The sequence below is a fragment of the Camellia sinensis genome, chromosome 11 (assembly GCF_055761805.1).
Source record: "Camellia sinensis isolate YWXY chromosome 11, ASM5576180v1, whole genome shotgun sequence".
NCBI classification, from domain to species: Eukaryota; Viridiplantae; Streptophyta; class Magnoliopsida; order Ericales; family Theaceae; genus Camellia; species Camellia sinensis.
In genome coordinates this window covers 136,565,456-136,582,342 of record NC_138971.1, presented here as the reverse complement: position 1 = coordinate 136,582,342, position 16,887 = coordinate 136,565,456, and the positions used below count along the sequence as shown (strand labels likewise).

General features: G+C 33.7%; 2 protein-coding genes across 7 annotated transcripts in view; one reads left to right on the top strand and one right to left on the bottom strand.

Annotated features, from left to right (window-relative positions):
* LOC114322753 (nuclear pore complex protein NUP93A-like) overlaps positions 1 to 16,887 on the top strand; it is a 64,712-nt gene that overhangs the window by 3,607 nt on the left and 44,218 nt on the right. Inside the window, exon 5 of one of the 2 annotated variants that reach the window (XM_082895353.1) lies at positions 43 to 396. The exons of the other annotated variant lie outside the window; for it this stretch is intronic. The gene's annotated coding sequence lies outside the window, so the exon portion shown is untranslated. Of the gene's footprint in view, positions 1 to 42; positions 397 to 16,887 lie in introns of those variants that run through there. 2 annotated transcript variants of the gene reach the window in all.
* Positions 1,233 to 10,007, bottom strand: LOC114322738 (calcineurin B-like protein 10). Of its 5 annotated transcripts, none has more exons than XM_082895344.1 (9): positions 9,925 to 10,007; positions 9,664 to 9,838; positions 9,495 to 9,577; positions 7,569 to 7,628; positions 4,259 to 4,367; positions 4,115 to 4,167; positions 2,941 to 3,039; positions 2,737 to 2,849; positions 1,233 to 1,631 (listed from the first exon to the last, which is right to left on the bottom strand). In XM_082895344.1, exons 1-9 carry the CDS (start codon positions 9,943 to 9,945, stop codon positions 1,577 to 1,579), a joined length of 768 nt encoding a protein of 255 aa, XP_082751470.1. In that variant the 5' UTR covers positions 9,946 to 10,007; the 3' UTR covers positions 1,233 to 1,576. The 5 variants fall into 5 exon arrangements, with proteins under 5 accessions (XP_082751470.1, XP_082751471.1, XP_082751473.1 ...); XM_082895345.1 differs by having other exon boundaries at positions 2,941 to 3,021; XM_082895347.1 differs by lacking the exon at positions 2,737 to 2,849.

Here is a 16,887-nt window from a genome sequence, read left to right as displayed (position 1 = left end):
TTTTGGAGTCACTTTTTTTTTTTTTGTGCTTGTCTAATTCAGAGTTGGATAGTTCTAATGTAAAGATTATGAACGAGTCTCGAATCTGCGGATAGCATGAGGCGCAAGGTGCCTGGTTGGAGAAGTGATGGAGATGCCTGAAGAGTTTAAGCGTGGAGACAAGGTGTAGGGAAAGAAGAATCTGGAAAAGTGCTCAGGGTGCCCACTTGGAGAAATGCTCTGCATAGGTTTATTTTATTTTATTTTATCTTGAGACTGTAATGCAAGTTTTGGATCAAACAATTTGCCTGAAATTAAATTACAAAATCATCCATTGTGTGGAAGCCGTACCATATAAGTCATTATGGGTATAGTATTCGAGGCATAAATACATTAATAGAAAAGTTCGTTCATGTTCATGACGACTCTTCCATTTCAATCATAAGATTACTGGTTGCAGTTACATCTTTGTAGTTTTTTTGACAAACAAATGTAGCTCTAAACCAATTTCTAAAATGAAATCTACTAAAAAAACAGAATTGCCTTGCGTAAAGAAACATGATAAGAAAGTTATCTTGCTCGAATCCTGTAAAGCTTTTCTTTCTTGGAACCTCATAACTTGAAGAATAGATTTCACAGCATCCAGCAACTTATTGTCTCCACCATATAGGTCACTTCTATTTGTTATGGATTTAGTTAATCAGACCATGAGAAGTGGCTTCTTAGTTTTCCAGTTCTATTGTTTGTTAAAACTCATGCCTCTTTGCTAAAACATAATTATATGTCTATGCTTAATAATCAGCCCTTGCTTTATTGTTGTTATGCTGTTACACTAGTCTAAGAGTGGCTCTACTTTACCTACAGACTGTATTCGAGAGCTATGCAGAATGTTGGATCCTGGAAAGCCATCTTTCACTTGTGGAAAAAGGAAAACTAGCATCATTTTACAAGGTAATGTCAATTTCTGTATCCTATTTTGATTTAGCTGCAGTCTGCATTTCATATTGGTTGGTTTGGCCTATGCCTCCACTAATTGATGTTTACAATCTCAGGGTCTGGTAAAACCACAACACCTACCAAATATGCTCATTATAATCAAAAGAAAGGCTGGAAACCGGCTCTAGTTTGTGCTGATACATTTAGAGCTGGCGCATTTGATCAGTTGAAGAAAAAAGTGGCTCCAGAAAGTCTGCTGATGGCATTAAGGTTTGTTCAGAGCCCTAATTCAAGAAAATTCAGACAAGAAGAGTGTATTTGGGTTGCATAGACAATAACTTGATTCAATGGAATTTCCAACATCGGTTACATATTGACAACAGAAAGAATAATTTTACAAATTCTTAAATGACCAACAATACAATAGCTTCTAACTGGATTTATGCAAAAATGAACAAATGAACAATCAGGCGATGCAGCTGCTCGAGACTTGCTTGAATAGGCAGCACCTTCACCATCTTCGGCAATACTGCAAGAATTACTGACATCAACGAAAGCCATTTGGAAAGCTAAATCCGACAATAATGAGAGCTTGAACTCTGGAGTATGGACTTGAAGATTCAGCAATGGTTCCGTATATGGAAAGAAGCACTTCAGCATCTCAGTCTTCAACCTGAGTGTTGAAAATAAAACTTGGAAATACCGTACTGATGTCCCTGGAGGATGATCAAATCATAAACAAAGGTGAGTTGAATTACTTTGAATGTGTTTTTAGTGTCGAGGAAACTGCCGCAGTTCATTCTGTCAAACAGATGCTGGTAACAAGCAGAACCTCCAATTTTGGAAGCAGAGTATACCAAAATGGAATTCAAATTTACAAATTGTATCCACTGGTAATGAATAAGGAAAAATAGCTATGGCATGGTTGACCCCTCAACTCCGAAAACCATACAAAGGCCCCCTTGTGGGGAGGCACAAAATAGGGTGAAAGTGATGCGTTTTTATAGTTGAGAGAGGTCAAAATGCACGGATTCGTAGATGATGGGGAAAGATGATATTCACAAATGCTTGAGGGAGTCTTAGGTAGTGTTTGGTTCACCGGAATTAAGTAGAATGAAATGATCATTCCATCAAAAATATTCATTTCTATGTTTGGTTAGCTTAAAAAATTAACAAAAAATGCATTACAAATGAAATCATCTTTGATCATTTTAAGGAAATGGTCATTCCATAGGAAAGTCTAAGGAGTCATCATTTTCATTTTCATTCCAATGAACCAAATAGAGAATTAGGCCTCATTTAGCAACTCAATATTTTAGCCTAAAAGTCAAAAAGTCACTAAAAAAAATGAAGAGCCAACAACCTATACCAAAAAGTCAAAGATTTCATTTTTTCTCAACTTTTTACACATCTTTTCGTAAAAAACCCAAAAAAAACTCATTCCAAACATACTAATTTTTTTACCTCATATTTTAGCCAAAAAATCAAAAAGTTACTACAATAGTATGTTCCCAAATAAGGCATTAGTGTAATTAAACCCTTAATTTAAGGGAGCATATAGCAAAAAAATATTCATGTAGCTGACCCTACTTGATTGGGACAGAAGGCTTGCTTTTGATTTGGTTTGATTTATTTTTCTTTTGCTTTTTCTATGAGAGCAGGGGGCAGTTTGGAGAATGCAATGACAGGAAAAGGGAGTTGGAGGGGGCATTGAAGCAGAAAAAGGAGAGGGACAGTTGTAAAGTTATTGTTGACGTCCGTAATAAATTTGGAAAGAGAGAAATAAAGAAAAAAACATGAAGACAGGAGAAAGTGGCATACTTCAAATAAGGTAGAGTCATGTTCTTTAAGAGGGCGGGGTTTCGAAGAACAAAAGCCTTCCATTCTTCTTTATTGATTTTACCATCCTTGTCAGCATCAGCATCAGCAAACGTCTGTGGAATAATTAATTCCGTGATTATAATCTGCTCCATAAAGGATGCAATAATTCGAAGGGAAAACACTTCAAATTGGAGAAACTCTCACCTTGTCGATAATAGCCTCAACAAGTTCATCAGTTAGCTTCACGTCACATTCCATCATAATTGCAATCACCATTTGCATCACCTGAAAGCAATTGCTGTTCTACTCGTAATTCATGAATGAAATTTAAGGAATGTGCACAGTTTAGTATGATAAAAAAAGGTCACAGACCATGAAATTTCACCAAATGAAAATGCAAAAAGAAAAGGGCATCCTTAAACAAGCTGTAGAAATAAAAAGATCTAAGAAATGTCAGCATTCAACTAATTTTCCTGATATCACTTCTCTCTTCTTTTTGTCTTTCAATGAATACATACATACACATATACCTCCAGATAAAGGGCTAAATTCTGTTTTGCACTAAATTGAATGAATTCAAGGCCTTCGATGAATTCAAGGCCTTCGAAATATATATATATTTGAAAAGTTCCAAGCCTTTCAAATATTACCCAAATCATAGAAACATGACTAACTAAACTTTGAAGGTTTGATCTTCTGGCCTCAACCCACAAATGACAGGAAAGCAGCAAACAAACAACATGACCAGCTGACTGCCTTAGCGATAGCATGATAACAAATGCAAACTTATTTCAATAAAAAAGATTATATTCATCTAGTCATTCACACATTTGTTAATAGCAGTAAATTTAAAGCATAAAACAAACCAAACTAAACCTTATGTCCCAATATATTAAAAATTATGGAGCAAAGAATTGGCCATCAAATCATTCCTGTTCTCAAGGCCCCCAAGATCCCGATAAATTGAGGCAGCCATTGGTTATTATAAATGTTTTATGTATGAGAGTCAAACATTTATGGTCATATGCATGCCCATAAATATAAGCACAAAAAGGGAAGAGTAATGTGACATCTTTTACAATGCATGTGTGTGTATGTGTGTGCGTGCGTGTACGTGTGTGCGCGTGTGTGTACGTGTGTGTGTGTGTGAGAGAGAGAGAGCGAGAGAGAGATCTACAAAATGCAGAAACTGCAACTTATGTAGCACCAATTTGATTCAAAAGCTTGCAACTTGCAAGCCACCTTAATAATGGGTTCAAAAGGTTCAAAAACCGCCAAACACAATTAGTGTATCAACTGTCTATGTTTCTCAGAGCATGTATTTGTTTTAACATTAGTTGTGGCAACAATTGCTAAGTTTACAGTGCAAAATACTTACTTCTTCTCGCTCAATAAACCCAGTTTGCCTCAAATCATAAAGCCTAAATGCTACTGCAGGGCATCACAAAGGTAACACCAACAGGTTAAGTTCATGAGATTTGTTTTGATAATAAGAATAAAAAGATTGCATCTGATCCCTTACAGTCTATTTTTTCTTCTGTGGGAGCATAGGGATGGAAGACGTTGAGTGCATGGACAAATTCATCAAATTCGATGACACCACTTTTCCTTTCATCAAATACATCAAAAACCTAGGAAATCAAAAGAAACAGTAAGTATACTAACTTATCCATACTTTCAAAATAACAGTATGAATAAATTAAGCCGTACTTCACTCATCAAAGACAAAAGGATAATATCCATATTCTGTACAAGTTGTCTAACCCATTTAATGTAACATCAGTCTTCTGCCAGACCAGAAATTGATCATGATCTAATTGTAGATTGAACACCACATTCTTTTGAGGGGAAAAAATCACCACAGTTTTTTCTTAAATCAAATTGTCGAGGTCCTGTGAAGATTGAAGCGGCAACCACGTCGATTTGATTTAGAATCGGTGGATCTATTTTAGTTTTGATATCAAAATTGCTGTAGCAAGAGAAGAAGAAGAGAAAAAAGAAGTGGACAGATAGAAGAGGAAGAAGAGGAAGAACAAGGAGGAAGGAGATAAACGGGGATCAATCCCAATTAATATCAATTAATCGATATCCAAACAAATCTTATAAATTCAATATACTCAAAGCCTTTTATATATTCCTATGCAAGCACTATCTGATTAGAAAAATAAAAAAAGATAAGGAAACATATAATAATAACTAAAATCTTAAATCTTAATGAAGCAAAATCTCCTAAATAAATTGAAATTCGTAAACAAATTGAACTCCTAATCTTCCATACTTTCATCCAATTCCTTCTCTATCCCCATCACAAACTCTACCAAAATAATCCACTTATATGCTTTATAAACCAAGTTTCCCAATCTGTCCAGAATCACATGTCACAGGCTTCCAGCAGCTAATCCATACTTTCTATTACATGTCATAGAAACTCGAAATGCAGCTAAGAGATAATGAAGGTGTTTGTTACAACTTAAATGACGTGCTTATAGTTTATTTTAATTTGGGAGTTTGTGGCAGACTGTTTGGTGCAGCTTCTACTTACGGCTTATTAGGCAGAAATAGCTTAAGGCTTCGTTTGGGAAGCCAAACTTTGGGCTTTTTTGGCTAAAATAGTCACAAAAAATAAAATAGGCTTTCTAGCCACAAAAAACAAAACATCACATCCAACCCATAATCATTACATTCTTTCTCTCATAAAAAAGTCAAAAACCCTTCCCAAACGAGGCTTTTTAGCCCCAGACTAAAATAGCCAAAAAGTCAAAAAGCCAAAAAGCCAACCCACTTGTCAAACGAAATCTAAATAAGCTGAAAAAAGTTAATTATTTGAAAGCTAGGGGAGAGATGCTTTTAGTTTCTGCTTTCTGATTGTCAACTTTTAGCCTACAATAAGTTGCACCAAATAGAAAAGTAAACAGTCTTATTTGATTTTGACTCAGGTCTAACATAGATTTCGCACGAACCGAATTCTAAAATCAGGCAACCAATTTGTCCAAACATAAACCCTAGACAATAAATTTTACCCAAACTTAATTTGGGAGAAAAAATAATAAATTAAATTTTAGGCCCCAAAGAAAAAAATGGTTTCTCTAAGACTTCATATTTCAAGTGTCATGTTTTGAAAAGAAACAATTTCAACGGCTAGATCCTGTAAGATTTGAAGCAAAGCCCACAACCCCGTGAAAGGAAAATAACAAGCAAACAAACCCACAGATTCCATGCACGTGATTGACAGAGTACAAACATTCCATACAGTGACATGCTACCATCACAATTATCAGAATTGCCAATCTCAGCACATACATTTGATGATTGGCAACAGCCGTTCTTCTTAAACAATAGCTATAAGTATGTGAGAAGAAGTCTTATGTTCCATCAATAAAGCAAAGACCTCTTTATGATGGTAGGAGTTCTATTAAATGTGCAAGTCTGTAGCAGGGACTAGCCTGTTGGTTTAGTTCACGTAGTGTAAGTGCTTATAAAAAGCAACACAAATTCTTGCAATGATTGGTCCACAATTATGGGAAAATAGACCCAAGAAAAAAAACTTTTATAGAGAGCACAACTGGACATCTTCTTTACTACTATTCTAAATGTATAAGAGATTTGAAATTCTTTTCAACAGGAATGATTTAATTATCTCTCCATATTGAAATTTGATCAACTTGGCAATTGGCATAACAAATTTCTACAAATGCCAATCCAATTTCACGTGATTGTAACACCAAACCAAACCAAACCAAACCAAGCTTTAAGTCCCAATGGGGTCGGCTAAATGAATCCTTCTTCTCCACGCAGCTCTATCAAATGCCATTTCGTTAGTCAAATTAAGTAGATCCATATCTCTATTTACAATGCTAGCCAACGTTAATCTAGACTTACCCGATCCCCTAACACTTCCATCTACAGTTACTGCATCGCATCTCTTCACTACTGCCTCTATTGGTCTCCGTTGAATATGACCACACCATCTCAATCGATTCTCTATCAACTTATCTTCTATTGGTTTGGTACTACTCCTACCCATTCTAGAATACACTCATTCCTAATTCTGTCTTGTCTAATTTTACCATACATCCACCTTAACATCCTCATTTCAGCAACACTCATCTTATCTACATGTTGTTTCTTGGTTGCCCAACACTTCGTCCCATACAACATCGATAGTCTAATAGCCGTTCTATAGAACTTACCTTTTAGTCTAGTGTGTATTCGTTTATCGCACAGTACCCCAAACACACTTCTCCACTTAAACCATCTCGCGTTAATCCTATGGGTCATATCCACATCAATCTCTCCCGCCGTTGTGATAATCGACCCTAAATAACAAAGATGATCACTCTTAGTCAGTTCTTGATTCTCAATCCTCACTTCTCATCTACTTTCATTGTTACTGTTACTAAATTTATACTCCATGTACTCTGTCTTAGTTCTGGTTATCCAAAATCCTTTAGATTCAAGTGTTTTTCTCCAAATCTCTAACTTCGTGTTAACTTATTCTCTAGTCTCATCCACTAACATGATATCATCTGCAAAAAGCATACACCATGACACGTTATCCTAAATATTTCTCGTCAACTCATCCATAACTAATACAAAAAGATAAGAACTTAAGGTAGATCCTTGATGTAACCCTACAGTGATAGGAAATTCATTTGTTTCTTCAACAGGTGATCTAATAGTGGTCACCACCCTTTCATACATGTCCTTAATCACATCAATATAACACCAAATTTTTTTTTTCCCCTTCCATACAATTGAAATGGCGATTTGTATATAAAAGTTTGAACAAGAGATAATTTGTTTCTTTTACCCAGTGTACAAAAAAGATTTACCCGGTCTAGAAAAAGATTCTCGCCATGTGGAGTTCTGAACAATGCCAATTGAAGCTCTTCCTAAAAAATATAAACATGAAAAAAAAAAAAAAATTAGGAACACCCTTAGACATATGTGCAAAAAAGGAGTACATATAAAATGAAACAACATATGTTCACAAAATCAATCGTTTGATGATTGGGTAAGACATTGATAGTCTAAACACCAAAGACAATCACAAAATATAGGAATTGAAACTTATAGTTGCCTAATTGATTAAATTTAACTCTTTCATAGTTTTAGGATGATGAATAAAAGGTAGTTATTATTCATAAGTTCTCATACAAAATTGGCTAGTATCAGTGGAAGCATTTACTGCATGCATTTCCAGCCAAAAAATTGAGGGTGCAATATGAACTTATAATTTTAAAAAAATAAATAAATTACAACATTCTAGAGCACTAATCTTAATTCATGAGTCTAATTTGCTCATTGAAGTTGTTCTTCAAGCATCAGTATAGAATTTCATTTCTCACACTCTATTTATTTCGACGGAAGACATTTTCTACAGAAAATATTTTCTATGGAGAACTTTTTTCAAAAAATGTGTTCTACAGAAGACGTTTTGTTTTCCTGTGTTAGATTGTGTCCTTTGAAAGTATTATACTAATGGTTGTATTAGTGGTGATAGGGTGGCGGCGGCAGTGTGGTGGCAATTGCTGTGGAGGCAGTCGTGTAGTGACATTATTAAGACTCCAATTCGAAAAACATTTTCCATTTTTAAAAAAGAAAAACATTTTCCCCCAAAATAGGCTTGTTATGTTAACTGAGTAAAATGATTTCCATTATACCAAATGCCAAAAAAGTAGAACACATTCCAAAAAAATGTTTTCTGCCCCAGACAAATAGAGCATAAAGAAAAAGAGAAGGTAAAAAAACAAAAAGGAATAAAATTTGTCCTGCTGCCAACATTATCAAGTTTGGAAGATAAAAAGTTAGAAAATGTTATGCACCCCAAATAAATTATCAAATTTTTTACCAAATCTCTCGACTCACACAAATCACATGTGTGTGAATCACATATCACATGAAAGGTTTAGTAGAAAATTTAATAATTTATTTGGGTCCTAGCATAACTCTAACAGCCGTGCTTCAGACCCCCAGTGACCCCTAATGCCACGTGTCGGCCTGGGGTTGGCTGGAAATAAAAAAAAAATAATAATAATAATTTTTTTTTGGCCAATCACAGACCTCCGAGGCTTTATTCTAACTCTAAAAAGGTTTCTTACATTCCCACTCATAGCTAAAGCTTTTTGTTTTCCCAATACAAAAACTCTTTTGATCCAAAAGAATAAAAATGTAAGGTTGCGTTTTGTATAGTTTTCTAAATATGATTTGAAAATAGAGTTGTATTTTAAATTTGTGAGTTTTGAAATTATAATTAGAGTGTGAAAAATTTATTTGATGAATGAGTTTTGAATTGAATGGGAAATTTTTGATGTGGCATATAATATTTGATATAAAAACTTACAACTCATAACCAAACACGTAACTCAAAATTCTATTAAGGCCCATAAAAAAAAATTTAAAAATTTGAAAAATATTTTTTGTCGAATATATAAAAATTAACATGTGCCAATTGCAAAAAAAAAAAAAAAAAAAAAATATTGTTCCGGTCAACCTGGTGGACGACCGGTTAGACCGCGTTTTCAAAATTGAGTGTGAAATTAATTTTTAAAAGCTAGAATCACACTTCCAAAGCTCTTCCAAACGGAGCCTAAAATTTTAGCTCTCAAACCACCCAAAAAAAAAAAAAAAAAAACTTTGTCAAACATAGAACAAACTGAACACAAGTCACACACCCATGTTAATTTGAAAAACAAAAACACCCTATTTAAGCAACAGTTATACTAAACAACATAGGTGAAGGATTAAATTAATTGTACCTTGTGAATCAAACCATCGTCAATGATTGAACAGCTTAACTTCTTAAACAACTCATACAATGCTTCGATTTCATTGACAGAAACTGCAACACCGAACAGAAATCGTGTTCTATAAAAAATCAGAACAACAATTTGAGAAAAATAATATGAAAGAAGAGAAGAAAATTACATCGAGAATCATCAGAAAGTTGAGCGATCTCTCGATATCCGAATGGGCTTCTTTTCTTGGGGCGGTGTTTGATCTCGAAGCAACCAGCGACAGTGAATACCAGATATTCAAATATGGCGATAAGCGGTATGAAAACAGCGCAGATTCGTTCGCCTATATTCAGAGAGCTCAATCTCTGCCACAAACAAGAAAAACACAGATCGCAACATTAATTGAATAACAATAATCTATACAGAGAGAGAGAGAGATTTGTAAAATTACGGATGAGTTTCTTGAATCCATTGCTCTCTGTTACGTTTACCACTCGTATTTCTAAAATATAATATATATATATATATATATATATATGATACATCTTTCTAATTTTGAAACTCTAAAATATAATATATATATATATATATATATATAACAATGATACATTCTTTTAATTTTAAAACTCTAATTAACATCTATGACACAGAATAAAAAAATAAAATTAACGTCAAAACATTACGTTACATTGGGATCTAACCTCATATTAACATCTATGACACAGAATAAAAAAATAAAATTAACGTCAAAACATTACGTTACATTGGGATCTAACCTCATTAGAATTTCTTTATTAAAGGTCTCAATTATTTTTCATATATATAAAAGCAGCTCTTCCTTAGCCACAATAAAAGATACAATAGCCTTGTTTGGTTTGTTTTTCAGACAGTAATTTTGGAAATTATTTTTTAAAATTTTGTTTAGTTTAGTGATTTTAGAAAAAAAATTCCAAAATCATTTTCTCTTTTTTATACATTAATCAATTACTTTTTTTCTTATACAGATCTACTCAACTATAACAAAATATCAAATCACCCCAAACTCCCATACTCCAAAACTATTTCCAAAATATACAATCAAACAAATCAAAAAAATTTCTAAACTCTTTTCCTAATTTTTTTTTGAAAATTTATCTCCCAAAATCAAACCAACACACTGATATTTTTAAAATACAATATATATATTTTAACTAATTTTAATGTATTTTTATTAAAATTAATATGTTTTTTTTTATATATTTTAAAAAGATTTTGAATATAATCGTGATACAATAACATATATTATCATCTAATTATGAATTGATAGGCTTCATTTGGCAATGAACTATTTGGCCAAGGTTTCATTTGGGATACGAGTTGATTTTTTAACTTTTTAATTTTTTAATTCTTTTAATTTTGTTTGTGATAATCTAAATAAATGCTTTTTATGAAATATAGGTTGGATTTGGGTTAGGTTTGAAGTGATGTGTTAGAGAGTTGATTTGACTTAAATAAGATAATGTGACTTAAATAGGATAGTGACTTTTTGACTTTTTTGAAATTTGCCAAATCAGCCCTTAGATTAAAAAGCCTCGTTTGGGATGAAATTTTAAATTTTTTTTACTTTTGTGAAAAAAATAAATAAAATGATTATGATTTAAATGTGATATTTTATTTTATTAATTTTTTAATTTATTTTGTTTTTTTATAACTATTTTAATCTTTTAGTCCCAAAATTTCACATGCCAAACGAGGATTAAATTAGACTAAAAAATCGATAAAACAAAATGTAATATCTAAATTATAATTTTTTTTTTACAAAATTAAAAAAAAAACAATACAAACGAACTTTTAATTTCAAATTAAAATATTCAAAAAAAACTAACTAAAAAAAAAGTCTATTGTCAAACAATAACTTATTTTTTCTCTTTATATGACATCATAAAAAAAAAGAACCATTATTAGTTGGTAATATCATGTGATATCGCTAGCATTAAAATTTTTTAGTTATTTGGTAAAATAATTTTTAATATTTATTTTAAATTAAATAAGTTATAATTATTAAAAATTTTTTTTAATGATATACAAAGTGATCGCCTCCCTATCTAAAAAATAAAAATAAAAAATCATTAGGACCAATAATTATCAGTAATGATTCAAATCCCTACAAATCATCACCCCCACCATTTTTACTCACTTGTGATTGGTCCAAGTAAGAAAGAGAAAAAAAAAAAAAACAAATTTATCACTAAACCACATCATTAACGGGTCCCAAATATTTTCCAATAATTATACACCTTACAAGCCACGTCAACATTACCGTTTATATCAATCCAGATTCTATCAACCGAAAGAAATGTATTATTTTGATGTTGCGTCTTGAACAACTAATCCAAATACCCAATCTTATCATCTTGTACTGTTCATAATAGCCTCTGGAGGTTCAGTAAAAGATTTTCTGGAGGATTCGGGATAATCCACTCTGTAGGGTTGATGGCTAGGGGCAGTTCGGAAACTGGTACTAGACATACTACGATGTAATCTTACTGGTGGTTTCTGGAATTGAAGAAAGACATCTCCTTGCCTAGTTTGGATTATTTCATCTAAATTATGTTTGATAAGAGGACGGGAAGGAACAACATTTGTTATTTTCCATTGTTCAGGGAAAGTAATTTTATCCCATTCTAACAATTTGGGTACGGCAACCTGGCTACTGTAAAGGTTGGTGTCAATTAAAACGGTTTCACCATCGGTTCCTTTTCTTCTGACATATGGATTTAAAGTAGTTAGAACTTTAAGATAAATTCGAGATATGACAGAAAAAGGAGGAGATCCAGACATATATTCATATCCATTTGTAAGAATTCTGAATTCTAAAACCTTAGATAAATTTTGGTCTGAAAGAGCAATACTCAAATTAGGGTAAATGTCAAAGTAGACTGGACCATGGGACAGACTGGTTTCCATAGCACCCATAAGAGATGCACGCCAGTTGAGGCAACGACCATCTCTAAGAGTACACTGCATGCTGGTATTTTGACCAAGAAGTGTCAAAGGTTTTAAGGCAATCTGGACAAGTCCTATATGAACATATTTATAATCTTTGAAAAAAGGCATTAAATCCTGGATATTTAATAAATACATCAATGTATCATTATTATCAACTGGAGCAGCATGTTCAAAAGTTTTGATTAAAGTTTTACTGAAAAAGGTTTTAATTCTGTGTTTGTAAATTGTATTTGGATCTACCTTAGGAATAGTCCACTTATCTAAGGCATCCTTAACATCTTGGTATGCAACTAACTCACGTGCCTCTGAAGTAGAAGCCCCAATATTTGTGATAGCAGAATTAATTTCAGAAGATTCGTTACTCATAGGTTTGTTTGTGACCATATATGACTAATTAAATAAAAATAATATTAAATTATCACTTATATTAAACATGGCTCTGATACCAATAAGAGTGCTTCACACAGGGGTTCTAGATTAGCACGTCTGTCAACGACTTATGCCAACTAGTCCTAACCAGCTAATCAGCTTACTATGGACAATCAAGGCTACGCGACTTGGGTGACGTCCCACTAACCTATAACACATATGCTAACCCTTACATGGCACAAATCCAGGAATAATATAAAAAATAATCTTACATTATTTAAATTTAATTACATCATATATGGTCCATGACTGAACTAGCCTGTAGGAGGAGGGCGATTAGCCCTTGCGGCTGCAATGATAGCTTCCTGTATCTGATTTTCGGTTAGGGCAATCAATCTGTTTATTTCTATTAATTCTTGTTTTGCCCAAGGGTCATTAGGCCATAATACAAGATAATTATTTATGAAATTATTTTTTCTTTCTATATGGAATGCTAAAATATCATGTAAAAGAACGAGATCATATACAGACATACATAGAGAGAGAAGACTTACTTAAACCAGCAGATATATTATTATTACTTCAAATACTTCACACTGAAAATAAGAGAGAGAGAGTACAGAGTTTAAACGGAGAAAAATAAATTTTTTTTTTTTTTTTTTTTTTTTAGTGGTGCCTCTTACAAGCTAAGGGCTACCTATTTATAATACAAACTGGACAGATAATAAGGACAGGTGGCGTGTGCTGGTTGGTTTGCAGTCGATCATCCTTATCCTCTTATCTTTGGCTGTGTCGGCAAGGAATCTACTTTAAGAAAAGTAGAAAAAGTGGCTCCAATATGCACCGAAAGTTTTTTGGCCACTAGTAGTGCTGGAAAGTAGATGCTAGACAGAAGAGGACTGGTGGGCCAGACGCATTATTTGTCGTTTCGTTTTCCTTTTCCTTTGGCCCGTACCAGTTTGTCGGTAATCAGTTCTGTCACAGAGTCCCAAATATCTCCAAAACCTGGATCAGATGGATCTTCATTCGGGTCTTGAGATTCTCCTGCAAGGGGTGTGAATGCATTATCATCATCTGAAAACGGGTCAGGTTGAGTTTTTTCACCCTCACTGGAGGCCGACTTCATGCTAGAGTCTCGAGGGGCCATGGACTCAAGAAATTGTTGCTTCATGAAATCCATACTTTTGGCAACAAGTTCTTCCTCTGTTATTTCTGGATATTTGCGGCGAAGCTCTTGTTGGATCTGAATGAAAGGATTGACAGGAATGACTGGAGCTGCTTTAGGGCAAGTGTCGAGACAAGCCTGAGTATGTTCTTTAATGCCCTGGAGCAAGTCTTGCTTATTCTTGGGATCATCCATCTGTTTCCACCATTTATAAAAGAAAACTCTTTTTAAACGGGGGACTTTATTCTGGAAATCGCACTGGAAATCCCATTTCCATATCCAAGGAATACTGAAGCGAATGACAAAATGCACGAGACATTTAGACATGGAAATGGTTTTATTAACAGGAAAGAGACTGAAACCAGCTTGCCATTCATTAAAGGCCAAGCGAACATAATCGGGAAAAGCGTCAAGCTGTAATCCAAAAGTATCCCACCAAATGAGAAACCAGGAGGGGAGATCATTTTTGAGAACATCAGGAAGAACCCGGAAGAACCAGGAATGAGACCTAGGAGGGTTCATATAATAGAAAGTCTGGGTAAAAGCAGTAATATAATCCCAATAGCTGTAACGAACTTCTTTAGAACGGATATCAAGACTACGGGTAACATGAGGATGAATACCCCAGGCTTGAATGGGCATGATGGACTGGATTGTAGCTTTACTGTAATTAATCGGACTAGCAGTACGATTATAATCAGCATAATGATGTTGGAATTGGACAGAAGCTAATTCAGTTAGAATTTGTTCATAAACATATCTGTAAGTATCTAAATGTGGAGGGCTATTTTGGGTAGCAAGATAGCGTTTCTTAACCTCCCAAGGATCAGAAACCCATTGGATATCGGCTGTATCAATATAAAGAACAGTTTCTTCAGTAATAGAATTCTGGAAATAAGTATCTGGAGTAAGGAGGACATCTTTAACCGATTGGCTAGATTCCCCTTTATTACTGTAACTTCCCAGGAGGGAAGGAAAGTCTGTAGGTGGAGGCGGGAATCCACGTCCACGGCCACGACGGCCCGGACCTCTACCCCGATTTTGCATGAGAAGTCTGTAAATATTCACGAGTCAGGAAATCAGGAAGAGAATTAGTTTCTCCCTTGATATATTCAATATCATAATCAAAAGCAGAAAGAGCAGCTTGCCAGGAAGCAAAAATTTGTTTTTGAGCTAAATTTTCAACGTCTTTTTTGAAAACTTGTTTGGCAGCAGAACAATCAACTCGAATTAAAAATTCTTGATTTAACAAATCATCCTAGAATTTTAAGACACATTTAACAATAGCCAAACATTCTTTTTTAATGGTTGGATATCTTGTAGCAGCATTATGCCAAATGCCAGAATGAAAACGGAGAAGTTCTTCTTTATTGGTTTTGGGATTTAGTTGTTTTAATATACCACCAAAACCTAAATCAGAAGCATCGGTTTCAACAATCTTTTTATAATCAGGAGAAGCAAGACATAGACAAGGTAATGTCTTAACACGAGTTTTAATCTTTTTGACAGCAGCGGTATGTTCAGGACTCCAAACAGGGGGATTTTTACGAAGACGGGTATAAAGAATTGCAGCGTCAGTAGCCAGATTAGGATAATAATCATGAATATAATTAAGACTTCCTAAAAATCTTTGCAATTGAGTTTTATCTTTTATTTCATCAGGAAATTTGGAGGCAAACTCCATACTGCGATCGATAGGAATAATAGTTCCATTGTGGATATTATGTCCTAAAAATCGAACTTGGGTTTGGAAAAGTTTCATTTTTGGGGCAGAAACTACAAGACCATTTCTGGAAATAACATGCTTAAAAATATTAAGATGTTTCATATGCTGATCAATGGAAGAGGAAAAGATAAGAACATCATCGATATAGCATATGGAAAATTCTGAATAAGGATTGAAAATATCATTCATAATATGTTGAAATTCAGAAGGAGCATTTTTTAATCCGAAAGGCATAACATTCCATTCAAAATGCCCAAAAGGTACTGTAAAAGCAGTTTTATAACGGTCATTTTCAGTAATTTGAACTTGCCAATAACCTGACTTCATATCAAATTTAGAAAATATAACGGCATCCTGTAGTCGATCCAATAGGTCTTTTTTGTTAGGGACAGGATATCTAATCCACTGTAAAACTTCATTTAGAGGCTTGTAATTAATTACTAGCCTAGGAGTTCCACGTTCAATTTCAGCATTTTTATTTACATAAAAAGCAGTACAACTCCAAGGAGATCTACTAGGTTTAATTAATTTTTTCTGGAGAAGAGTATTAATTTCAAGTTTACAAAGCTCCATATACTCTTTTTTCATTTGACTGGGACGAGCCTTTGTGGGAATGTTCTTTTCATTAAAAGTAGGGTCATAAGGAAGTGATACCATATGTTTTTTGCGATCCCAAAAAGTATTTGGTACATCACTGCAAATTTCGTCCTGGAACTCTTTTTCGAGTAATTTAATTTTTTGTTGAAAAGCAGTTTGCTGAATCCTTTGTTCTGTAGTAAGAAAACTAATTTCCTTTTGCAAAAAATTAATTTGATTTTGTTTTAAATACATTAAGTCAGAAACCTGATCTAATTCTTTAGTGTAAGGAGCAGTAATGAATTCAAAAATAATTTTTTGATTATCAAGTTCTGTATGAATCCCAATAGTGTCTATTTTGGTAATAGGCATTAAGAGATTCAAGAAAGGCGTACCAAGGATTATATTTTGAGCCATATTTTTAATGAGAACAAAAGAAGTAGGCAAACATAATCCTTGATTACAAATCAAAACATCAGGAAGTTTATAATCAATATATAAACTGTTACCACTAGCGCTAGTAAGGGATTGGCTGGTCTTCTGGAAATATTTAGTAGGAACCAATCCTTCCTGAATGCAATTCATGTCAG